This window comes from Pogonomyrmex barbatus, unplaced genomic scaffold (assembly GCF_055798465.1).
Source record: "Pogonomyrmex barbatus isolate J1 unplaced genomic scaffold, ASM5579846v1 scaffold1, whole genome shotgun sequence".
NCBI lineage: Eukaryota > Metazoa > Arthropoda > Insecta > Hymenoptera > Formicidae > Pogonomyrmex > Pogonomyrmex barbatus.
This window is the reverse complement of record NW_028297098.1, coordinates 2,378,218-2,405,097: the sequence shown is the minus strand read 5'-3', so window position 1 is coordinate 2,405,097 and position 26,880 is coordinate 2,378,218. Positions and strand designations below refer to the sequence as shown.

At 32.7% G+C, this 26,880-nt stretch overlaps 2 protein-coding genes across 4 annotated transcripts in view; both read right to left on the bottom strand.

Moving 5' to 3' along the window:
* The window catches only part of LOC105424743 (cytotoxic granule-associated RNA binding protein tiar-1-like), a 106,368-nt gene that overhangs the window by 61,138 nt on the left and 18,350 nt on the right, over positions 1–26,880 (bottom strand). The window lies entirely within an intron of this gene.
* Positions 1,668–11,839, bottom strand: LOC105424746 (uncharacterized). The gene is made up of 2 exons (XM_011635142.2): positions 11,333–11,839; positions 1,668–7,079 (listed from the first exon to the last, which is right to left on the bottom strand). Exons 1-2 carry the CDS (start codon positions 11,345–11,347, stop codon positions 3,669–3,671), a joined length of 3,426 nt encoding a protein of 1,141 aa, XP_011633444.2. The 5' UTR covers positions 11,348–11,839; the 3' UTR covers positions 1,668–3,668.

Sequence of the window (26,880 nt, the reverse complement as noted above, 5' to 3'; positions counted from 1 at the left end):
CTTGCCTTATATTCCGTATATATCGTCCATGAGGCAACAACGTGCCTCCTGAGATCAGTATGACTGTCGGTGTGTACGGATACGACGTTAGTATGGAAATAAAGCACTTCCGAGCTCCGCGAAAAATGCATACGTTCCCGCTGGCTAACCCTTGAAACCTTCCTTCGAGATCCCTTCCAATCCCTCCTCGTCACCAGCTCGTTTCGAAAAACCGGCAACTCCATGCGATACGGCGTGCGATTAAAACTACACGAGAAGGAAGTCGTTACGCGCCTTCGAGATCGTCTAAGAGCTGATAAAATTCACTTCGTCTTTGTAGGCATCAACTATTTTCATAGCAAGCTCTGTAATGTCTTATGCAGGTTTGATGAATTTTAACGAGTTCCGGAAATTATCCTCGCCCGCCAAATATATTCATTTTTTTTAAATATCTGCTGTGTAATCTATTTAATATGAAACAAGATAATTTTATTATAATTGTGATATTGTCTTTTTCAATTTTTTAACAGATATGATCGAATATTTTTTTTTAATATTTTAAAAATTCGACAATCTTATCTTAAGTAATAATTTATATAATTATCTTATTTTTTATAATTTAGAAAAATATATTTAATATTCTTTAAATTGACGTAAGCTTTTAAAAAATACTGTACATATTTATATTAAAATAAATTATAATTATATATCTTGTTTCATATTAATATATTATTTAAAAACAATTGATTATTGTTTTTAAATAATAAATGTATGTAGTTCCTATTGTGATCAGTATAATCAAAATTTATAATATTTGTGTTTCTTATAAAAAAATTTAATTAATGTTGACGTAATGATTTTAAGCTAATTATGAATTTTGTACATTTAGAAAAGTCAACAAAGTATTAAAAATACGTTTAGCGTATTGTCAATTAGTTAGTTTATTTTATGTGACCCACTGATTTAACACGAATAAGTTTGTCTTTATAGCGGAAAACGTGTGAATATTCTCATAGCTTTAGTTTCAGATCGCACAGGAAGTTTCATGATCGTATTGTCTGGTACAACACGAAGCAGTAAGTAGAGAAAAAGAGAAGAAACATACACGAAACAACGTAGATAATGCGGAAAGAAGACAACCGATGGCGAATGGATTCGCGCTCATGGAAAATCTGCAAGTAACAATTTTAGCACGAGAAACTGAGTGCTAACCATTTTATCCAAAGACGAAACGATAGCGTTTCATTTACATAACCGTAATTCTACTTAGTGGCGGATACCTAATTCCCTCATACGTTTCCGTTTCTCCGCCGTGCCAGAATTCGCGGTATTTAGGCGACCGCCGATTTAGCTGAGTACTTTCTCGAGACAAACACTTTCAGATGTGCAAACTTGTAATCCACATTACGGCGGGCCAATCTCTGCAAATGGACTCGAAAACAACGTGTTTCTGTAATATCCTACGCTGTTAATGTCAATATTTACGACTGATCTTAGCAGTGCATTATTACAAAGAGAGAATATTTACGTAACGCCAATGATATAAAATCATAGAGAAAAAAAATAATGTATAACATGTTTGTATTGCGATTATAATTTTTATTGTAATTCACTTATATTATTTAATGATATTATAGAATAAAGTAATACAGAATAAAAGTAAAGGAAAAAGTGGAAATAAAATCAAGTTCTATTTACAAAGTATTCGTATATTTACATGAGGAGCATATGAGAGTACAAGCTAATAAGATCGTTATATCCGGCGAGTGATCATATTGATTGCTCATCGGATATAAGATAAGACTTCATATATATATATGTATAAAATAATAAATTAAAACTCTAAAAAAAAAAAGGTGGATATGGGTTAGGAGCAAATGGACGCGTTTTATGGCTTGGCAGTATCGTCACTGCGTACTTTGTAACAATGAGCGTCTCTTAAAACTATACGCTCTACTTATTTTACGTATCTGCAATACACCAAGTTATGCATAACCGTTTTGCAGGCGAAAGGGCATAAAAATATAAGAACTTTAAGATTATGCCACACTCGGGGCTTTAACGGTGCGCTTTCACGATACGCGTTCATTTTCATCTTACGCGTAAAACTGCAAATCCTCGCGTCGCGTAAAAGTCGTTAATACGCGAGTGGCGGAAGGAAATAACGTATATCGCTCGCGTTTCCTCATGCCCGATAGTAATCGACGTTTCGAAGTTGTTCCATTGTTTCCGCTGTATGCAGCCGTAAGTACGCGTACGGAATGTATGTGTATTTTTTCGCACGCACCTAACACCGAATTAGACGGTGTAAAGTCCGCACATCCATCGATTATCGCCACAAAGGCATGCAAAACCAAGCGTGGCGCACTTGCACGCCCGCAGAGACGAGCAATGCGTTTCACTCGGAACGAGATTCTCATAGGAATCGCTATTCTGCCGGGTCGTTAAACGAGGTTTTGAACTTTCACCTCGAAGGCTGAAACCGCGAAAGATACGAAGTCGTCAATCAGTTTCTACCAACCGGCAAACGACCAAGCGGCTTTTCGCGGGTACACCGTATCGCTAGATTACGCGAGAGCGGTGCCGTAACCTATTGACCTACATACGTATTAATAAATGTCGCTTAAATTCTCGTACCAAACTTAACGTTTTTTCATGCATTGTGCGAGAGCAACGAATGCCAGACATACCACATATCTTTCGAATCGAATCGAAGATAGTAGCATCAAGTTATCAATAATCCGACAAAAATCTCGTTCAATATTAAATAATTCCCCGGTACCTCGTTCTCGAAAGAACTATCGAGCCAACGTGATTTCCATGAACGAGGATAAGATAAGCCGCTGACGCGAGGACACGGAAAAGTCGGAGTATTCTGAATCCTTGGTCGGATCTTGGCAAACGTTTGACCTGATAAAAAGGATCAGCACTCATGGACGTGAAATCTTTTCACACGATAAAAATGCCGTTGATACTCGGCATTTCTTCGTACAATTTCTACTGTAATCTTGGTAAGAGGCGAGAATCCTTGAACAATTCGTCTGTAATAAGACGTTATCGATACACTGACCAACGAGTAATTATTACTTTCGCTTGCTTACTGAGGAAATAAGAGAAAAAGGATTACATAAACTTTCGTTTCGTGTTTGCGCATTTCATGCCTTCTAATTCCAGTTTCCAATTGATTAAATATTTCGAATCTTTTTTCTCTATCAAAAATTATACAATCTCATGTCTTTGCTTGAACGATTTTTAGAAAATAATGTAAAAAGATAAATCGGTAAAAAGTTTCAACATTGAGTTGCGGAACATCAATTCATCTTGAATTTATCGCAATTCTATTTTGAAATAAAAATTTCTTAACACGTATGTAAAGAGATATATAAAGAAATAATTATTTTGCACGCGGTTATACATTTGAAAGGAAAGAGAATATAGAGAATGGCATCGTATCGTTACGTATCCTTTTTCAAATATGCAAGAATTATTTGAGATTACAGATACAGCTTTTGCCGACTTTGTTGATCACCCGCAAGCAAAGAAAGTAAACGGCATCACGTTAGCAGCGATATCTTTTCTCTCGTCGACGGAAATGGAAATTGATAAGTCTCTGAGAAATGTATTACAGCGATTGAAGCTATCGTTAGAAAGGCTATAAAATATTTTCACAAAGGCATTTATGAATTAATTTATGAGGATGTTATTTTATTGTTGTTCTGTTTATTTTCCCTCGTCTGCATCTCGTTTTTGGATACCGACCTAATTTCTTTTTTTGCTTCCCCGTATTTAGTATCAAAAAACAAAGCCACTGACGATTGATTTTTTAAATATTTTTTATCGTCGTTCCTATCGCTAATTTTCTCGACACGATCTTGTAATCCGTTATTTTGCGCTTGATTATCTACGGTGATAAAATGACCATTAGTAACAGTTTCCTGCAAATCAGGTCCGAAAACTTTATCCAATTGCTGAGCCTGTGGCGGACCTTGAAGTTGTATAGCATTATTCTCCGGCTGTTCTATAGCGGCTAATATATCTTGAAGGAGGCCATTGGATAACACTTGATCATGTCTGATGCTGCCATCCGAATTCTCAGTGCCCAGTCCTCCGTCAGCTGGTTGTATCTGTAATCTGTAAGTGCCTTTGGAACCATGAATTTCAAAGCCGTCGGCATTGTCAGCGGTCAGTCTCTGGGCCAGAGACAATGCCTCACTACCCTCGCTCGATTTTAGAAATTGACTAGCGTCCACTTCATTATTCTTTTCTTGGCTGAAACCTTGGGCGGTCAAACTTGCTGTTAGCGCTTCAGCCGATATTCCCGAGCCGTGTTCGAACGATGTTGCCGCGGGGTAGGTATTGCGAGACTGACTAGACAAATGCGCGGATAGCTCGTTCGAAATATCTGTGGCGGATGCGTGAACAGCTCTGGAATCACTCGCTTCGTTGGACGAATCGTAAGTTAGTCCTATAGGATTGCCGTAGCTATCCTTCAGATTGGTCTTCTGTTGTTCGTCATGTTGTAAGTCCAGTGTGTTTACCGGAGGCCCTCCTAGAAAATTATCGAGTGGTTTCGTAAGCGGCAGTGCGTTATCCGCAAAAATAGAATTTTGATGATTGACCTCGGGTAAATCGCTTCCCGTAAAAATTGGATTGGGATTGTTTCCAGCGGAAGCTCCTGAATTTTCGAAACCGAGTTGCAACTTGCTGCTAGAATGCGTGGGTAATCCACCACCTAACTCCTGGCTCAAGGGCACTCCAGCACCTGAGGATAAGCCTCCACTCAAGTGTAGCCCTCCGCTGGAATGCAATTCTCCGCCTGAAGGTAAATTACCGCTTAAAGGTAGCTCTCCGGTCGCGGATAGTCCTCTACTTGAATGCAACGCCCCGTTCACGGGCAAGAGTGGCTGCAAGGAATTGCAGTCATAGTTGCTGCCGATTGATAATGGCGCGTTTATTACAGGTGTGCCGTATGTTGTTGTTAGTGCGTTGCTAATTCCACTGTAGAGATTACTACCAAATCCGGAGGTAATGAAAGAAGTCGGTGGGCCAAAGTTAGGTGCTCCATAAGTTAAATGTGGTGCCGGTGTATTAAAATCGGTAAACGACAATGGCGTTCCATATTGAACGTGAGGCGCGGCAATTGGTGAATTTAAATTGTGAACGTTAAGCGAACTAGATGACGCGAAAGAACCCGAAAATAAATTGCTCGATCCCGAGGTATGGCGAAAAGATAGTGGCACATGAAGATTTGGTAACTGTTGTTTTGTAGGTGGCGACAGATATCGATTAATATTTGATAAAAGTCCCGTTGGTATTGGTTCTCTGAATTTAATCGGTTCTCGATTTCGTGGTGGTATTAAAGAGCCAAGAGGAATTGGTGGTGGTTTAAATGGACCATGAAATCGATGAGAATGCAAATTCTGTTTGTGAAAAGAGTTTCCAAATATTCCAAATGATGAAAATACTGGACTTCGTCCTCCATGTACCACAGAATAAGCTCCATTAGATGAATAAGAAGAAAAAGATGGTGCACCATAAGAATTTAAAGGTGGAGGAGCAAGTAAAGATGTTCCTGATATGTGGTCAACAGGTTTTCCAAAAGTAGTAGTAGTTAAAGGCAAACCATAATCGCTCGACGGCGTTTGCTGTGGTAATTGCTGTAAGGACAAATTGTTTCTTATATTTTGAAGTCCGTGAGAATTCCCGCCATTGCTTAGAACATCTGTATGAGAATCACCATTGTCCGATGTCAATTCTAATCCCGAATGAAGTGGAGCGGAATTGGTATTAATCGAATTCGAGATATGATTGAATGATGAAACATCAGAAGTACCACCTGACAGTGATAAACCTGAGAAATCCGCATTCAAAGCGTCAGTTGTAGGTAACAGTTCAAATCCTACTGTCTTTATGATGGATAAGGGTTCAACGTTTGGCGTTCCATATTGCAAGTTTAATTGTTGTCGACCAAACTGGTGATCAGATTGACTCGTCGTAGAGATGACGCCTGGACCTTGATTGTTGTGCAAGGGTTCGCTCTGTGGTAACGGCGGTGGCGGTAATCCATTACTCTCCGAAGAAGCCGAGGACTCGTGCACGGATGTCTTCAAATCTTGATCATCAGGATTTTGCAACGGCACACCATAAGAATCACTAGGCACATTCGAATCCATTGAAATGCTTAATGAAGCGTGAGACAATTGCGATCCCGACGAACTTTCGACGTAATTATGTTTTGCATCGAGGGGAGGACCGTATATATCTGTCGGAGGACCACTTTGATTAGGGGTGGTGGCCAATCCCGCGATGGGCTGCCATCCATCGTACTTTATGTCAGGAGGTGTGGGTGGCGCTGGAACTCCTGGTGGAGGTGCCGGCGGTGGAGGTCCGTATAAATCACCAGCTGGTGGACCGTATTGCGGTTGCGGCGCAGATACGGGCGGCGGCGGTGGACCGTACTCGTCATTGGACAGAGGATTAAACTGAACAGCTAATTTTGGAGGTGGTGGGCCGTAAGTCTCGAGCGATATAGGGATAGGTGGTCCGTGACCTGGCTTAGGCGGTATATATTGCTGACTCGATGTACCGACAAGCTTTAATGGCGGACCATACTGAGGTTTCAGTGATCTGAACGGCGGGAACGAAACCAACGGTGGCGTAAAATGTTGTTTCGGTAGCCCGTAATAAAGTTTTGGCGGACCATAAGTAGGTTTAGAAAGCAAGGAAGACGTTGCCAAACCGAAACTTTGTTTTGGCGGTCCATATTGCGGCTTGATACTTTGTGGTGGTCCGTAAGAGACTGCCAACGATCCAAATACAGGTGGCGGCAATTCCGGTGGTGGCGGTGGATAAATAGGCGTTGGCCCGTGATTGCCGACTAATTCCGGAGGCCCATATACTGGCGCTGGTCCTTTAAAACCAGATCCCAACGGTGGCCCATACTCGTCAGATGGAGAATCGAAAGTATTACTTATTCTGTCATCGGCTTTGGTCTTGGATTTCTTTTCTTCCTTGATTAACGGTACTTGCGAGGTCGCCTTGTTGACTACCGCTTGTACATGATGTCCAATTAACAGAACGCAGAACAGTGCAAATAGCATCTAAAAGCAGAACAAGATGACTAGAATCGGAGAAAGTGATTTCATCGGCAGCGCGATTAATTTTATTTCTTCATTTTCCACACTAATCATTACGTCTATCATTATACTGAAAATAAACTTGGATAATTTCAACTTATGTAAAAATAATAACACATTGCGCTCAAGATCTCAGAAGATTTAACTGCAGCAAAAACATTATCATTTCGTAATAAAACTGTGAAAAATGCGTGAAATATAATTTCGTACATTTTACTTTTTCAGTTAATTTACATCAATTTATGTGATTTCATTTTGTATTTATATAAATATAAAGCATACTATAAATATGTTAATTAAATGTTATGTACCTGTTAATTAAATAGTAATTATTGATTTTATATGAGAACATATATATTGTTATTAAAAAAATTAACAATTACAACTATTATAAAGTATCTTTATTAAATTAATTATGTATATATATATATATAATGTTTGTATCTTTGCTTTTTATTTTCTCAGATAATAAAATATGTATAGAATACAATTAAGCATTATACTACAAGATTATTATCTATTCTATTGTATAAATGTTAGTATCAAAAATAAAAGGAAAATCATTAAATCTTGTATCCACTCAAGCATCTAAAATGCTATACCAGCGTTCTAATTAGTTCGTTGGATGCTTAAGAATAGTTTCGCAGAACATATGGAGATCACCCATACTCCTATTGTGTAGCAGCCATATTGGAGGCCGTGAGAACTTCTGTGTTATTCGCTTAAGCCCGGGAAGTCACCTCAACGTATGTGAAAATTATGTAAAGCCACGTTTACACATTCTGGGCATTAGAGAAGCGTGCACGTGAGTGAATAATTACATCAATTGTAGCGGAGTAGCGAGTGTTGCATGAAGACGAATTATGAAAAATTTATTTAGAGATGCTAACTCTTTATCTGCTTTCATTATTAAACGCAGCAATTTTCAAAACAAAAACATATATTTTGTTATCTTAAAAAGATTTGACTTTAATAAAATATGTAATCATATGTATTTCATAAAAAGAATATTCTACCGAAAACTACCTTAATCAATCATAATTGTTAAAATGACTTACTAAGTCTTTTTTCATGATATAAAAAACTATAAAAATTTCATAGAAGATTCAAAATTTGTGTGTAATTCTTCATCATTCTGTAAAAGAAATTATTATCTATGCTTCTTTGAATTACATTATCTACAATAACAGACATTAAATTATTGTTGTATTAATAAATAATATCTGTAATTAAATTTCAAAAAATATTTTTATTGCAGTACAGAAAAAATGAATCAATCAAATATTAATCAAATAATGTAATAAATTTATTTTATAAATTTTCTTATTAAAAGAAGCAATTCCTACAACTACAATTTATGCAATGATCACATAGTAACATTTTATTTTAGCGACATTATGACAATCTATATATAAAATTCTCTCTAGATTTTCTACGGTAATTAAGTATAATAATAGCATTTTTATGTTTCTTCTAGAAAATATTGGATCATTGAGAAGAAGCGGTGAGAACGTATAAGCTCACCGTCTGTCAATGCCGGTAAGAAACTATTGGCTTCTCTTAAGTGGCACGATGGCCGAGATGCAAGGCTAACATAATCAACCATACTTTCTCCAAAGACCACGGGAAATGTTTGCAACCCGGCAACGTATCGCAATGATTGCAATTTCAAATAATTGCATTTCCAAAGATTTTCTTATAATTTTTTTTGTAACATTTTATAATTTATTTTTATAATGTATATTTTTTTCAAAAATTAATGTAAGGCTCGAAGCTTAAAAATTAATAGCTAAAAAAAAGTATGAACAAATTAAAATATTATATATACAATATTATACATATATTTTTTATATACTTGTTACTTTATAACATTATTATAAATTTTTTGTTATTTGTAACTTACATGTAACATTTATCAATTTGTCAAAAAGATCTTTGATTACTAAACGCGAGTCTTGAAATACTTGATCACGTAATAATTTTAAGTATGCAAATTTAATTAATAGTTATGAAATAATTATGTTAACAATCAATGAAACTTTTCACTTTTGGCAATTTAATCTACAATCATTAAAATAAATCATAACAATATTGATGACTTAGTCAACAAAGTATACAATTTACTATACAGCATACATGCGATTCATCAATGAATCAGGTCAACAAAAGAAAGTTTCAATCATCAAGATATATTTGTTTGAAGTATATTTTCATATTGCTTAAATTATGTATTATTTTCTAAATTATAAGCACATATTATATGCAAAATTTTTCAAAATCTTTATATGAAATGCAATAATAAATAATGTAATTTTGATTCAAAAACATTACTCGTTATATTATTATATTTTATTCCTTTTATGAATCATATTTTTGTTGGACGCTTGATACAACAAGTCGATAACATGTTCTGTGCAACATACGATATTTGTGAGAATAGATCGCATCTGAATCTAAATTATAATTTAAAATATCTATACGATTACACGTATTGGATTACATACACTTAATGAATTAAAAATGCTGTCTTTTTCATATAAATTTGACATTTTTATCGTTTTCTTTCGTGACTGCAAGCAGTCACTTTTATACTTGTATTACTTTTACGTATATATATACTTTTTTTACTACCCGTATGGAAATGCGTATATCTCACGCGGACTCTCATTTTCATACATTTGCGATACATGCAGGTGCAATAACCTATATTTCTTAGCTGGCATACAATCGTCATCTATTAAATTATTCATAATTTAATTTTTACATTTTTTTATGTATAGTATAGTATGCAAAAATATCTCGAATATTCGAAGCAGAAAGACTAATTTGCTCAACAAAAAATGAATTTGATTAGTAATTTAGATTAATTCTATCAGACGCCGATAAGAAACCATCAATTACTTAATTTCTAGCTAGAAATCGTCGCAAGTACAATTATCGATAATGTGGCCTAAGACCGTGCGTTCCTTTTATAATGCATGCGCCCCTCCCCTTATTAGTACGGAAATTTATTCACATCGAGGGTGTAATGTTATTTCAGTCAAAGATTTTTGCGCACTAAAATGTGTTCTTTCCTTTCTTTCACTTTTAGATAAGACTGAAATATAACGCGGTACGTACTATATAAGCTGATCAATCAAAATACGGAAATTCATAACGTCTATTTTAAACACAAATAATATACGCGAATAATATATGTGAATAATTAAAGTAAAAAAATCTTGAATAATTTTAATCATAAAATATTTTATCAAATTATATTAAACATTTAATAAAATTTAAAAAAAAATTTTAATTTAATAAAAATTTTAATAAAAATTTTTATAAAATTAACAAAAAATTTTTAATTTAACAAAAATTAATTTTGACAAAAATTGTTAAATAATAAGGAATTACAAATAATTATTTAATAATAAAGAATTACAAATTATTTAAATATTTTTTAATTTTTGTATGGTTATGATAACATTTATGATTTTATTTGACAAGTTATAGTTAAAATAATTTCTTACAAAATAAAATAAAATATATTAACAAGCAAATATAAATAAAACAATAATAAACTTGATAATTGATAGATTAATATATATTAAATAATATTTATTTAAATAATTTTGTATAAAAAAGTATTATAAATAAAAAATATTATAAAATATATAAATGTTAAATTCATTTTAACTACTCTATAATAAAGCATAATGTAATAAAGAAAATTATTAGAAAAATCGTTAAAATTATTATGCCCAAAAGAAGAAATATGCATTTTATTAATAAAAATTAGAGCATATATGTTAATTATTTTTTTTGAGAAAATTTATTATTCACATAATTGATCTATAAGCACTGCATATTATCTGTTTTTAGATTAACATATATTATATTGTGGAAACAACAATCTATTTTAAATAAGCAATTTAAATAAAACTGAAAAATGTACAGAAATAAATTAATGAAAAACATTTATTATAACATTTTTAAAATTTGGCTTTCTGATTTTCCAAAAGAGATGGCGCATCTTAATGATGTTATGGTGCGATGTTATAAAGCAAAATCGGAAGTAATAAACAAATTACTAATAAAAAATTATTATGTCTTCAGACACATTAGACACTTTATAGTTAGATGTAATTATATTGATCACATTTACATTAATTTCTAAGGAAATTAATGTAATAACTAAACTAAGCGCGACGCAATTCAGGCTAGCTGCGACCTACCTTGAATTTAACCATGACACACGCGCGTAAACCGCAATCTCGGCACTACACACAAATTATCCGACACTACGTAGATCTCCTTGCTCTTGAAGCTTTCCCTCTGCTTTTCGTCACCGCACTTTGAAGGAAGTCGCGCCAAACCGAAGCTTGTCGTATACGATTTAACTGTGGCTTTTCGTATTACGCGTCGCACACACCATACTGGCATTCATTGGCTCGCAGCTTCTTTGACAGGCGAGCACCACGACTCGCCAGTGTTAACACAAAAAATGTTCGGTCTCGTATGAAGACTCCGCTTATATAGACTCTAAGAGGACTACCAGTCGGAGGAGTTGTCGACTGGAGTTGCCGGGTGAATCGTGGAAAGGAGACCCGGGAAGAGGAGAGAGAGTGAGTGTGCCTAAGGGTACGGAGAGAAGAGAGAGGAATAAAGAAAGAGAGAGAAAGAGCGCGCGCGTACAGAGAGATGATGCGGGGAAGAGCGCGAGAAGAGTCAGCCCTCCTCATACGTTGTTTAAAAATTCTCTTTGTAGAGAAAGTAGGCTAGCCTTGCCTCTGTCGCGCCGAACAAGTCAAAGATGCGCTGCCGCATGTATATCCTCCGATCCCCGGCGACTACATACGTCCGCTGCGCGAAACCGGTTGTAAATCCTTCCGCGGCAACACAAAGTTCGGAAGGATTGGTCAATCGACTACTCCATCTTAAGCTCACGTTCAACAATAAAAAAATGCGAATTAACGGCTGTGTATCTGCTTACACGGCAAAGATCTAAAGTAAGACCAGTAAAATCACGATTTGCATAAAAATGCAAGTGAAATTTATGGTAAACCGTTCGTTTTACATTTTATGACTGTAATTCGGCACTTGATTCGGCAAGTTTAGTTAACGTTGACCAATAATTTCACTGACAAACATGTATGGTACATGCGCTTGAGATTCATTATAGATTTTTTTTTTTGTTGGAGGTATTTGCCGGCGCTTGTTTTAAAAATTGATCAAGAACCAGTAATATATGCTTGTTGAGCATCTCGAAGGAGGTACGTCATGAATGTTGCATGCATGCATGAGAAATCTTATGCAACGTGATGTAATAATTGTAAATTCATGTATCCTTCAATCGTACTGATTAATTATCGCAACATGATTGGAACATGTAGCAATTTTAACGGAATACATTGTACTTTATTGAATAAAACCTATTTTTCATCAGAAACATTATAATTATTATATATATTTTCACGAAGTGAAAATATCATAATTATTACGATACGGTATATTTTCACGAGGTTAGTAGATGAAGGAGAATGATTATTAAGTAATTACACGCTTAAAAGTGGAATGAGTTTGTCGATAATAAAACAAAGTAAAATAAATAGAGATAATCGTTACAGCAGCAATTGATGTTTTGTTATTTATGGCAAATTTAATTTTTTGTTAAATTGTTTAGCTGCACTATAATGTTTATATAATTATAATTGTAATTAGAGATTTTAGAAAGCTTTTAGAAAGATTTTAGAATCTTAGAAAGTTTGTTAGAAAAAAAAGCTATTTAAATGTTTTTCTTAAATATTAAAGATTATCTAGATTAATTAATTTATTTTACTCGATACATAAAGATACTTAAAGAAGACAAATTGGTTATTTTGTAATCAACCTTCGATCATTCGTACAAATCTCGGTCACTGTCAAGAACAAGTGTGAAATTAATGAGTAAATTATACAGTCTTGATAAAGTGCCTATGCAATTCTGTATAATAAAGAAATAAATATGAATAAAATGAATTATCAAAAATGTTAATATCAAAATAATCAAAATAATTTATTTTATATAAATAATTATTATATTAAATAAAAAAATTGAAATTATTATTGTAGTATACTATAAATTATACAATGTTGATTCGAATATTATTTAACATTAAGATATTGTATAATTTATTTATATTTTATAAAAATTAAGCATTATAACAATTATTTTGATTCAAATAAATTAAAAAAAAAATCGAATCAACTAACTCATCTTTGTATATAATTTTACATAACACTTTATGTCAAATACCATTAAATCTCTTCTAAGCTTTTAATCATGCTCAAAATCTTCTAAAATAAGATAAAAAGACAGGAAACAGCAGTTTCCGTACGCGCGTGCATACCGGATGCACACTGACATATATATACATATACATGTATATACATATATAGGTACATGCTCGAGCCCATTGAGATCCATTATGTTGTCATCAATAATTCAGCGAAAAAGTGCCACCCCTCATGGTCTGGCTTTGCTGTCGACAGTACCATCTATCGCTGACGCTGTTATTGCCGCAAAAACCTCGGAATAACGAGAGACCCGTAAACAAAATTGTTTCGTCGAAAAGTCTGTGCGGTATACAGAAGCGGCAAAGGTAACTAGTTGCGGTACATGCTAGAATTAATTGTCCAACAACACCATCGGAATTTTTTCCAGCTCCTCTTTATTCACCGATCTCTGCGGGTTGAGTTTCCACCATATCGTTAAAACGACCAGTGTATTGTCATCATAGGAATTTCTCAAAAGTTTTGCACATATTTTTTACACACATTATATTAATATTAATTTATATCAAATATATATATATTAATAATATTGTATCGTATTATACAGAATATACATATTGTATTAATATTTCTGGATATTATGTTACATTAATAATTAATTTTATTATTATTTTAAAAATATAAATATAAATATAAATAAATATATATATATATATGTATATATAAATATAAATATAAATAAATATATATATATGTATGTATATATATATATATATATATATATATATGTATATATTATAAATATGTATATTATAAGAATTATACTTATATGTCTGCTATTTTGATAACATATATTAATTTATTTTTCTTTTGTAATTGTGTTTTAATATAAAACATTTCTGATTATTGAGATTTGTCATTTTATAGTACATTTTAATCAGAATATGTCATCCGCAGTTGAATCAGCAGATATTTCGTGCTCAACAATATATCTAATTCTTCGGAGAACCATAACTTGGGACAATAATGTCACAAGAAATTGGAAGTGGATGTTAGCTTTGTCTTTCATCTCATCTCATCTCTTACGTACGCGCTTGGTTGACGTTTATATCATAAATAATGTGTGCACTCACAGTAAATTTTCTAATCTGATTAAACTATCAAACTTACCTTACTAAAGTTATAGTTCCATTATCTGCTTCTTTAACGTAAGCTTGCGTATATTTTATAAAATATATGATGTATAGTGTATTTATGAAATAATACAAAGTATGCATACTGATTTAAATTTTACAACTAAGTTTGAAGTTTTATTGCATCTTATAAAAAATAATTTTTTTTAAGTATTTTTGACAAAATAATTTTTATAGATTATTAAGAAAAATATAAAAATGGATAACACAAAATTGCAATTTTTATTTTGGATCACGTGATATTATTTTAGAAACCAGATTCGTAGTTTCATGCAACAAATAATTAATCGTGAAAGAAAAGCGATCACAAGATCCTTGGTCAAGGTGAATGGTCGACGGGCATTAAAGTTTTAGGGTCACGTCGACTGGAATGCGCGCAGGTGCGGCAACATCTTGTATCGCCAGGTAGAACTTTCTTCTTTCTTTCGTTCGAGGTCATCGTGGTGACATACGTTGAGAGAAATCAACGAACGAAACACTCTTCGAACGATATATTATTAAGATATTTTTTAAATAGAAATTCTCTTATCAGTTTTAATTATCTTATTTTAGCTATATATATTAATAGTAAAAGTGTATTTTCTTCATTATATAAATACTAATAAACATCATCAAGATGGCATACTACAGAGAATTTTAAAACTTCTGATGGTTTTGATATACAAACCAATAAAGTTTTTTAAATTTATATCTTTCTCATCTAGATGTTTGTATTTTTTAATGTTTGTATTTTTTATCGTACTTTTTAATCTATCTTTACATATTTAAATTTATTTGTATTTAAAATAAATATATGAGAATTAATTAAACATAAATTTAAAAGCTAATAATTTATATTCATCATATAATAAAGACCAGTACACATAATGAAGCGATCAGTGCAAGTACGATATGCAACAAGATACAGAACAATGATTATTCCAGTATTCCAATGTTCATTTCATATATTAAGCGTTAATACCTATGGGCAAATGGTAACAGTATTGGAAAATCTAGTAAGTGTCGATCTGTACAATTTATCAGCCCCAACTGGCTTGTCACACCTGATCTCCTGCTAAATCGTTCGCACATCCGGCAATCCGCATATACCGCAGCTGGCTCGATTTGCAACGAACAACCAGAAGTGACTCAATAAATTAATATCTCATATAAGTTTACTCACTCAAGTGAAGAGAAAATAATAGAGAAAATTAATATAAATAAAATAATTTATAGCACTTATATATATATATATATATATATATATATATATATATAATACAGTAATATAATATAATATAATATAATAATACAGTTATATATACAAAATTACATACCTTGTAATAACATAATTTTACGTAAATTATGTAATTTGTAGTAAAATTTTCATAATTTTAAATAACTTTTATTATTATAAACAAAAAATTTTATTAAAATATGTCTATACAGCTTCGTAATGCGTTATTCCATAAAAACATCTTATGATTGAAAATTAATCATTTTGTAATGATTAAACGTTAAGAATATTTTAAAAAATAAAAACGCAAAGATACTATTTACTACCGATACTATTTACTTCAAACAAGTATAATCAGTTCTTTGAAATAGGTTTATTCAAATGTATGCAAGACGTAAATGCATGATGGGCTTCTCTTTCAATCGACTGATGACTTCTTTTCCAATCGACGAACCGGCTTGACAAACATCACTTACATAATTAAGGATGTCTTTCAATGCAAAATGCACGACCCTCTATTCTTACAATATGTAGATGTTGTTTCACCAATGACACTTATTATATTGTGATGAACGTTTTCACTAATACATACATAGTAATCGTGACGAATCGACGCCAATCTTCCGCACGCATCTCCTGTGACGAAACTCAGTACTTATTCAAGCTACAGGACATGTGCCAATATACATGTTACACGCCAAATTGCGCCAACTTTTCATCATTGGAATTACATATCTTTACGTTATTATAAATATAACAAAAGTTATAACAAAGCATATAAATTTTTTTATATTAAAAAAATAAATTAGTATCTCTTAGAAAATTTACAAATGTTATTTAAAATGTTATTTGGTGTGTGTGTGTGTGTGTGTGTGTGTGTGTGTGTGTGTGTGTGTGTGTGTGTGTGTGTGTGTGTGTGTGTGTGTGTGTGTGTGTGGTGCGTGTGTGTACATATATACTATACATTTCTTCCTTCTTTTTATATTTCTATTTTTCTTGTTATATTTTGTATATTTGTCTTTTATAAATTTTATGTTAAAATTAGAAATTATGGTTTTTGATAATCATGTGTGTTGATACAGTTGTACAGAAGCAAATATATAATTATAAAGTAAAATAGTCCAAAACTTGCGAAATAAAAACACACGTGCGTGTCGCTTTACTGAGCAAATAACAAATTCGAAATAGAAAGCGACCATGTTCTTACGTTGAATGAAAGAAACCATGTTGAACATTTTTCTCCCATAAATCCATCGTCATAAAAAGGAACGAGCGAATTTTCGTAATACGGTCGCTTCCGTAACTGGGCGGTGAGACGAAGCGCGCTCGAACATTGTAACACAACGCTGAGAATTCGGAGTTTCGAGTACCTGCCTTTTATCTCGCATTTTACTTGCGCTGATCTCGGCGTGTCGTAAGCCTGACAAATACTAGGAAGCCGCTTACGTTAGTTCGAACAATTCATTCGCGACATATTTCGTTCGCATCTTTAAAAGTAACATTTACGATCGGGTTACTCTTCTTTTCCCAGAATTGCCCGATTACAATCATTTACAATTGTAACTTGAAAGTATAATTAATCAAAATATCCGCGAACATCACATGCTATACGAAGAATGAAATTCGCAGTAGGAAGAAACATCCGACCGTGTCAAGAAATAAAAAAATTTCATCGTAAAAAGTTTGGCCGATTTCTCGTGGTGTAATTGCATTTTCCCTTACAAAGTCATCCCACCGAATCGATGACTGGGAGCTCACCTTCGCAGCGCATTTTCGACTCTTTTTCTGTCTCTTCGCCGTCGTCAACGGTATATCAGGTAATGACGCGGGCGCGAAATTGGTTTGATGTCGGCCATTATCGGAGAAAGTTTACAGCGTTCGTGTTTTACCGGAGTTTATCATCTCAGTTTCTCCCCCTCCTACATAGGGCTATCACCGTCTACTCGCTTTGGCTCAGATAGTCCCGAATTAGGATACTTCTGCGCGCCGAAATGTTTCTCGATCATCAAAATTTATCTACCTTCTGGTTTACAACACGTAGTACAATGCCAAAAAATAATAATACTTCATATTTTAAATTTTCTATTCATGAATTTAATTGTTGCAGCAACAATATTTTTTTTATGTATTGATATTGTAATAAATGAGAAATATTTAGGATCTTTATTTAAAAAATATTAATGACTTTTTTCTGAAATAAAACAAATTTTACTTTTATCAATAAGTCTATTATTAAAATTTAATACAATTGAAAAGAAATATTAAAGAACTGACGAGTTTAATTTTTTTTTTATATTTCTGGAAAATATTTAATTGATATCAATATAATCTTGAAATATAATAAACAGTTTGCTCTCAAGTATATTATATAAAATAATGATGTCCATTGTTAAAGCATCTGATAATCAAAAGAGTACTGAGATTAAGATATGTTTTTTAATTGGCTTATAAAATATTGATTTAATAAATCTTACTTTAACTAATCTTCTGTTACCTATAATTTCAAATAAAAACAAATAATTTAAATTATTAAGATTGTAATAATTGCTGAAATAGCTCATTTAAGCTTTGTGCGACAAAGTAGGACACTGCAGAGAAATTGAACTATATTGAATTCGTCGATGCATGCGAAAGACCTATTTGTTTATTTTACGCATCATAATAGTGGTCGACGAATGCACGAATCATTCGTCTCTCGTGCTGTTAACCAATAATAGAACTGCTGCTTGTTGAAAATGAGTCTGTAATCAGGTTTCGCTATAACTCTACTTCCACCTATCAGAACCTCATTCTTCTGATTACAGGTATCACGAAAATCGTCGTTCCTAACAATAATACCAAGTAGAATCGCACTCATTATTCTTCTCGAAGTCTTAGCAATTAAGTGTCGCATAAATCGATGCTTTGTATAAATAAAAATGTTGACGTTTAGCAAATATTTTCATCATATTAAATTAATTTAAATAGTCAAACTTACTTTGCGTAAAATATTAGTGTCATCGATCATCTTTCTCTTTATAAAAATAAATGTACATCTTATTTAATATTAATGTACATTACATAACTTTCTATAGTAATAGGAAATACCTAGAAAGCTATATTAGGCTGAGTTTTGTCTAAACATGCAATTTTAACTTTACAGTCAGGAAAAAGTTAACAGACGCAACGCGCCCAGTAAACATTACTCTCACTTAAATACACATTCTTTTAGAGAAATTATTGCGATCTGTGTTAACGGTTTTACAGTCCAACATCTTTGACGTCTGTTAACACGCCGACGTAATATAAGTACATCATGTAATAAGTAATCGCTGCAATGGAACTGTAACTTTGCGAGTTACTCGCGCCGTTCACAATAACCATATCCTAAGGAGAACTTTCCCTACAAATGCTGATCTGACAGATCGACTTATGAAGATTTTGTAGCAAATATAAATCTCGAAAGTCATGCGGTCAGTTATTTGGCGTCATTGAATACACCGATGCCATTGCGTGTCACGTCGCGCGGTTCTTATCCAACGGGTTGTGGGTCAGATCCTTAATCGGATGTGCATACAAAATGGACGGAATCGGAATCTGCAATTTAAACGTAGTACGTCAGAGTTTTCACTCGGATGAATCACCAAGTGAAATCACGTATCTCCGCTTTCCGATCGCACTACGTATTTAGGGACTCCAAAAATACATAACATATGAAAAAAATCCAACTTTCATTCTTCTCTTCTATAGACCTCAAATAAATCTTGAAAATTCATACGTCAGAGAAATCCTTTGTCATTAAAATTAGATTTAATTAAAATCAGAATTGATTGAATTTTTAAATAAAAATTTAATAAAATATTCTATATTTTTAAAAAAGACCAATGGGGTAAGAAATATGGAATAAAAATATATTAATTTTTAAATAAGGTTCCTTTTGATAATTTAAGAAGTTAATTTTAAGATGTCTATCAGACAGGCAAATTAATTGAAAGCTGAATGTCGTTTAAATTCGTTATTAGAGGGCCCTCGCGGATATTTGCCATATATCTCAAAAGATATTCCCCTAAAAATTCCTTGATTTTCAAGGAATCTCTATAAAATTCCGAAAAATTCCGAACATGGCACGACGACATACGTTGGCGAAGCATATCCACTAAGCTTTTCCTATATCTCCACGAAGAGACCATTCGCAGCGGGTCATTAACATTACATTCCTGTGGGTAGGCTTCATCTTCAGGGCCGTTGGATGGCCGTACACTTTCTCCCGAGACAGAATTTCGAGCGTGGGATTTCGAGTTGATTACTTTGAATCCTCATCTTCACACGTAAACCGAGTATAAATGCTATTAATCTTTTTAGACGCGTTAACCATGAAATGCGCTTCTCACATTACGTTTCAAAGATATGGAAATAGGATTTTGCAAAGTCACGATAGAAGATGTCAGAGAATGGAAAGTGGATTAATGAGTATTCTGTTCCATTTGTATGATCTGTTATGAAAATAGTGTTGCCAGATGCTAACTCATAATCATTAAGATAATATTGTGTATGAATGTGTCAATAATTTTTTTCGTATGATTTATTTGGTATTTTGCACGCATTTGTGTTTCAGTATAAGTATTTTACAGATCACAGCAGTATAATCACGTAATTAATTCGAATTATCTAAGCTGTGATCTGGATAATAAATCGAGAAAGCGAACACATTAATAATCACAGATATTAATGATGTTTATGTCTAACATCCGTCACATAATTTTCTTCAAGTTAAGTTTAGAATATTATTCCACGTCTATGTAAACATGAAACGTGTTAAACTTTACATTGTAATAGCAATGTAAAGCAATAGAACATGACACTGTGACGTGAATGTGTTTTATGTAGCCATTAAAGAGTGGAAGACAGTGTGACACAATAACACGAAGCTACAGAGGCCGTCGCATTCTCGTGAAAGCGTCCTTGCTGCTTGAACTTGTGCTGTGTCTGTTATGCATCATGCCTGGCCACTATTAGCTAAGTGAAGTAGAGATACATCATTCATCAATGGAGATACTAGATTGCAATTCCAAGAAATATCTTGTTCCTAAAATAGAAATACTTTATTCACTAAATTACTAATTGCAGTTCATTAATAATGCATCAACAAGTTTTATTTCTTCACTCTTACTCTTTTGCGTAATCATATATTCCGTAAATAAGAAATTATATTTATAAAAATTGGTAGTATATTTAATAATTTTCACCTCCTAAAATTATTAAATTTCTTTCTATTGTTACATTTTTATTTAAATTTATGGTTTATATTAATGTCTATGCTTTTTTACTTCTAAAAAAATTTTTTTCTTTTGACAATTAGTAAACATAATTACTTTACAATACTAGCTTTTGACATTCGCTTGGCGGTAATGCAACCTTGCCATCATACCGTGCGACATTCCCCGATAACATGAATAACGTTAACGATCCTCAAAAGCCTACGGCAATATTTCTTAACCGATAACCATAACTATCGGCAAGAACATCGTTACATAAGTCTTTCATAGAAACGAGCCATAACGAGAAATCTAGAAGGCCCGACGTGCAAAGAAGGGCGCAACTTCCGTCAGAAGTGGGCTGGGACGATGGAGCGCGATATGTCGGCGACGTGTCAACTTGTCGCACGGGCGATCCGTGCCACTGAATGGAAAAAGAAGCGCTAGTCAGACCGCGAGAATGCGGTTGCACTTTCTAAGGCAGGCGCTGGTAAATCTCTGATCGGTAAATCGCCAAGCGATTACGAGGCGTGGAAGCCGTCGCGGCAAGCTCACGGCGCGCTGCGTGCAGGAGGCGATTCGTTCCGGTCGGTAGACGAAGGCGCCGATAGTAGTAGTGTAGTAGTAATAGTAGTAGTAGTAGTAGTAGTAGTAGTAGTAGTAGTAGTAGTAGTAGTAGTAGTAGTAGTAGTAGCAGTAGTAGTAGTAGTAGTAGTAGTAGTAGTAATAGTAGTAGTAGTAGTAGTAGTAGTAGTAGTAATAGTAGTAGTAGTAGTAGCAGTTCCCTTCTCCGGAAAATCCGGTCGCCCGACAATTGTGACCTCTCGTCGCGGGAAGGAAGCCCTGAACAAGGAGGCAAGGCGAACGAAGCGAGAAGGAAGGAAGAAGAGGAGAAGGGTCGAGAGACAGTACCTGAGAAGACTACTTGTTTCGATACCGCGAACCTTCACCTTCTCTAGGGTGCACTCCAGAAACGGCTGCGTTAATTCGGAGTATAAATTAGTCTGGCGTGTAGCACTAGAAATTTTGTTGTTTCTCCGTCAAAGAACGCATATATGTTAATTATATCGTTACTCGGAAAATGGAAAATAAAAGCTAAGAATTTCTATTTTACTTGAAATCTATTACTTAATGCTACATTTTTATAAGTAAAAACATGAGATATGTGCATTAAATGTAAAAATGTTATTATATTTTTATTATATTTTTAAAATTGAAGTAATAAAAATATTACAATATTACAATATTACAATTTGTAAATTTAAAAATTGTATGTTCATGTAATATTTTGATAACTTAAAGCATTGCACTGTTATTTTATGTCAAACTTTTATTTTTACAAGAGAATGCAAAAGCGAATAAAAATGCATATAATAAATTAAATAAGTAATATGAACTAATAAATTAATTATATGCTGTTAGATTTTACTATTATGTTATGCAAGGCTGATGAGAACAATTCAAGATATTTAAAGAGAATTAACATTCGCTATAAATGACTAAGCATCATTCAAATTACTTAAACTATTCAAATTAAGTTATGCAATTAATCATTGCAAGAGTAAGATGGTAGGATATCATGTAAATAAATGTAAATTGGTTAGCACGCGACTACAATTGCACAGCATAAGTCAACAAGATTTGATCACAGATTAAAATCAAATTCTTATTAAGATGGAAGGATATTTAGCAAAGCATTCGAAGATTGAGATAATTAGCATAAATAATAATACGACAATCGTATTTCAAACACAGTTTATCTCTCGCCGGCAGTGACAAAAACGTATATATACGTGCAACACCGTTGAAGAATCCGGTTATCTGGTAATACGAGTACTCGTCACGAAAAGGAAATGCCGACGAATGAGAAGATACGAAGAGGAAGACGGAAGAATGGGTAGTCACCTCGATAAGAGAGACCTACCTATAGGTTCGTCCTCCTAGTCGCAAACTTGTTTGAATGCATTGCTTCCGAATGCAAATTGCAATTTGCCGCTGACGAGAAGAGAAACGGAAGTAACCTGGTGACGCAAAAGCGAAGAACATTTCTTTGGGCGGTTTATGGCGTTCATTAGAGTTCGAGATCGCAGAACTTAATTTTATCGCTAGTTGTTTGATCATGGTTAGCAATGTTGATTGCAGTTTATCGTCTATTCATGTTAAATTTTTTTACCTCAATGAAGAAAAGATAAATTAGTTTGATTCTTTAAGCAAAAAAATAAACCTGTTAGCAACATGACTGTATTTCACTTAAAATAAATCTAGTCAAATTATTACCATTAACTAAGTTATAATTGTTGTGCTAACTATGCAATTTGTTATTAAAATATATATATATATATATATTGTAAACGACCATTAGCTGATAAGATAAAAACAAAACGCAAGAGCGTAAAAGTAAAGCGACAAAAGAGACACAATCATATAGATAAAGAAAATCTTCATTCTAGCCCGTAGGGAACTGATTCCTTTCCCTCTGTCAGCAATCTTGAATACATTGATTTTCACTATATCTCGATAAAACGCAAAATAAAATTATTTTATTTATTTACCAGAATTGATCTCTGACTTTTATTTTTTACAAGTATCAGGAAATTATTATATAAGAAATTATATTATTTATTATAGTTTTTCACACGTATAAAAAGTACGAACTACTCTGTGAATCAAATTATTCCTTGAAAAGTAATCGTACGTGCGACAAATGTCAAGAGGTTGCGAGTATGTAATCATTTCCTTTCAAGATTATTACTACAGATGATTAATTTCTATGACTAATGACTTATAAGCATGTCGAGGCGACGAATATTTATTGAAATAAATATCACACGATTTATTCATTTAAAACAGACATATTAAAGCAATACTTAAAAATTTTTTCAATGTATATGTCACTAGCATAAAATAGAAAAGATAGGAAATATTTTGCAGTCACATTACATATTCTTAAGTTATCCCATAAAGGCACTAATGATATTTGTTTTTACAATGCATTTTTATTTTTATTTTTTTTTTTTCAATATATTCATTTATATTTATTGACAGATTAGTCTTAATCACTTGGAATAATATAAAGTAAGAGATGTAAGATAAATATTCTTTTGCAACTGGTTTTTAAGGCAACTTCTCCTTGATCATTAAAAAAAATACATTTTAATAGATAGATTTGCATTCTCATTTAAATATGATGTCACATAACATATCTTTATAAAATCGTGTATCAAAAATCGTATTGCAACAAAATACATACATAAATAAAATATATAATCATTATGTCGATAAAATACATAATCATTATGTCGATATGTTGAAAGAACAAATGTAATAATCGACATGTAATATCGACATTATACACGATCTGTCGCAATTTCCAGAACGAAGTCGACACAATGCGAAAGCCAACGAACATAACTTATTAGTGCCTGATGCGTATGTGCATCCGTACACATGAGAATCGTGTGGTACATTAGAATAACTGGCGCATCTATGGAATTTGGTATCAGAGAAATTCTGTCGATCAATGACAGAAGCGCGATGCGCGCTAGTCGAACTTTCGTTTCAAAACTAGTTCTCTCCCCCCCCCCCCCCGTTGAATCGGCAATATCTTCCTGAATTATACGGCTGTGCATTGCTATGCAATCTGTGCGGCCGTTGATGCAACGCCAGTGAGAGAATGCACGAGAAGGCGCGTAGGGCGTGTATTTCGCATAGCGATTGAATCGTCTCGACGCGAAATATAGATAAAAGAATATCAAAAAGTTAATTTTAATAACAGAACGATTAATGCTTACCCTATTGTTTAATAATACACAATAGGTTTTATAATTTTATTTTATAAAATGTGAAATGAAAATATATGATAATAATCCAGGTGAAATGTTTTGCTGAATATATGTATGTCTGTTAATTTACTAAGTTATAACCCTGTCAAGCCGTGTTTAACATTACAGAATGAAACAGAAAGATATATAAACCTGTTACACGACTTTATAACTTTGCCCATAAAGTGCGCTTAATTTTGTAATCTCCAAGAAGAAGAAAATCTTGAGAGATATCATTTATCGTTGCTAATTCAAAGTTAGAACTTTAATTTATCAAAATATAGAAAGCTTATACAATATAAGATTTTAATGATACTTAATTTATTTTTTTTATAATATAATCGCACAATATAATCTTAAACGCTGAAAAAATTTATAAAAAAATTAAATATTTTATACCATATATTATATAGACCAATTTGTTTAATTTGTATAGAAAAAAATATAATGATTATACGAAATAATCAAGGAATGTTTTAAAAAAAATTATATTAATTTGTCAAAATAATTTGCATGCTTATTTGGCGTATTTATATAATTGACATACACAAACCAACCTTTTTTATTAAGAAAAAAAAACCTTTTTTATTTAAGAAAAAAAAATAATAAATCCGATTCTTATATGTACGTCTTGTACAAATATATATTTTAAAATTAAATCACGATGTTATCTTACTGGCATCATAAAAGACCACTTTCGTCACATGCAGAGACTTTTGCTTCAAGAGGCGAAATTTGACACACTGCTCGAGGCCTTTAATGTTCGACTTACATATACAATAAGAATCTCAATCAATTTTATTGAAAATTTGTAATAGCAATAGCAATGTGAATAATATATTGTAACTTAATTTACCTTTATTTATCTCTATACTCTATTAACCTCGATATTACTCAATAGAATGCAATTCAAATTTTATGCAAAATTTAATTAAAATTTATAATATCTTTATACATTACCTTAAATATTAAGTTATAAATGAATATAGGTAACTTTTAACTAAGGCTAGTTGGTAACAACAAATTGTTTAAATTATACATTTTTGGATGTAATTGTGTGATATAACTTGTATGTTAAATACATTTAATACATTATATTTAAATACATTATATTTACATATATAAATAATTACCTAAAACATTAAAAAACTGTGTCCTTAACATTTAAAGAAAAAACGATTATAAATTTTATGAAGAATATAATTAACATAATATTATATTAAGTTTTTTATTAGAAGCAATATTTTTCATCATATTACTAAAAATTTACTGTGTTCGGATCTTTTCTACTGTAAGAAATGAATGATAGGGAATCCTGTAGGGAATCTGTTTTCTAAGCAAATCGATTTGAACGTGACTTACAAATGTGACAGTCATGTAACAAGATGACAGTATAGAAGGCCAAGGTGTCGAGCTGTCTCACGTGGTCGAAAGCCTAACTGATCGTAACCGTAACCAGACAGTCCAGATTCCTCTACCCTTCCGATATTCGATGATACGGAGCGTGAAATCGAGTTTGCGTCGTTGTAACGACGAGATCAACGCACGACAAAGCCATCGGTTCAATGATCCAAGTTAACGTAACAAGCTTTTATTTATGCTTATTTACTATCGATGTTCACGTCATAAAGTGAACAAAGAAGTTGCTGTTGTCAATAGATAAACAATCTTTTTGTTTTTTCTTATGCCCGTCTATATATAGATAAAGCAACCCGCTTATGCAATATTCATATGTATCCTTTCTCTTTGCTTTCAAATTGCAAAATTAAATATATTTCCTTATTTATTAATTTTATCAAAAAAAATCTGCATTTAAAAAACTCTAGTCTTTTCAGAAAAATATGGAAGTTTGTAAATCTATACATATGGAAATAAGCAGAACTAAACAAATGTTTCCGAGACATTTATTAGAGACCTGCACAAAGCAATTGTACATACGATGCATAGATGCGCTGAGCATGCTTTATCGCACGCAGATAAAGTTGTACAATTGTAAAAGTAACGATGACGAAATTTCTTTAGAAAGTTATGGTTGTCATATAAGCG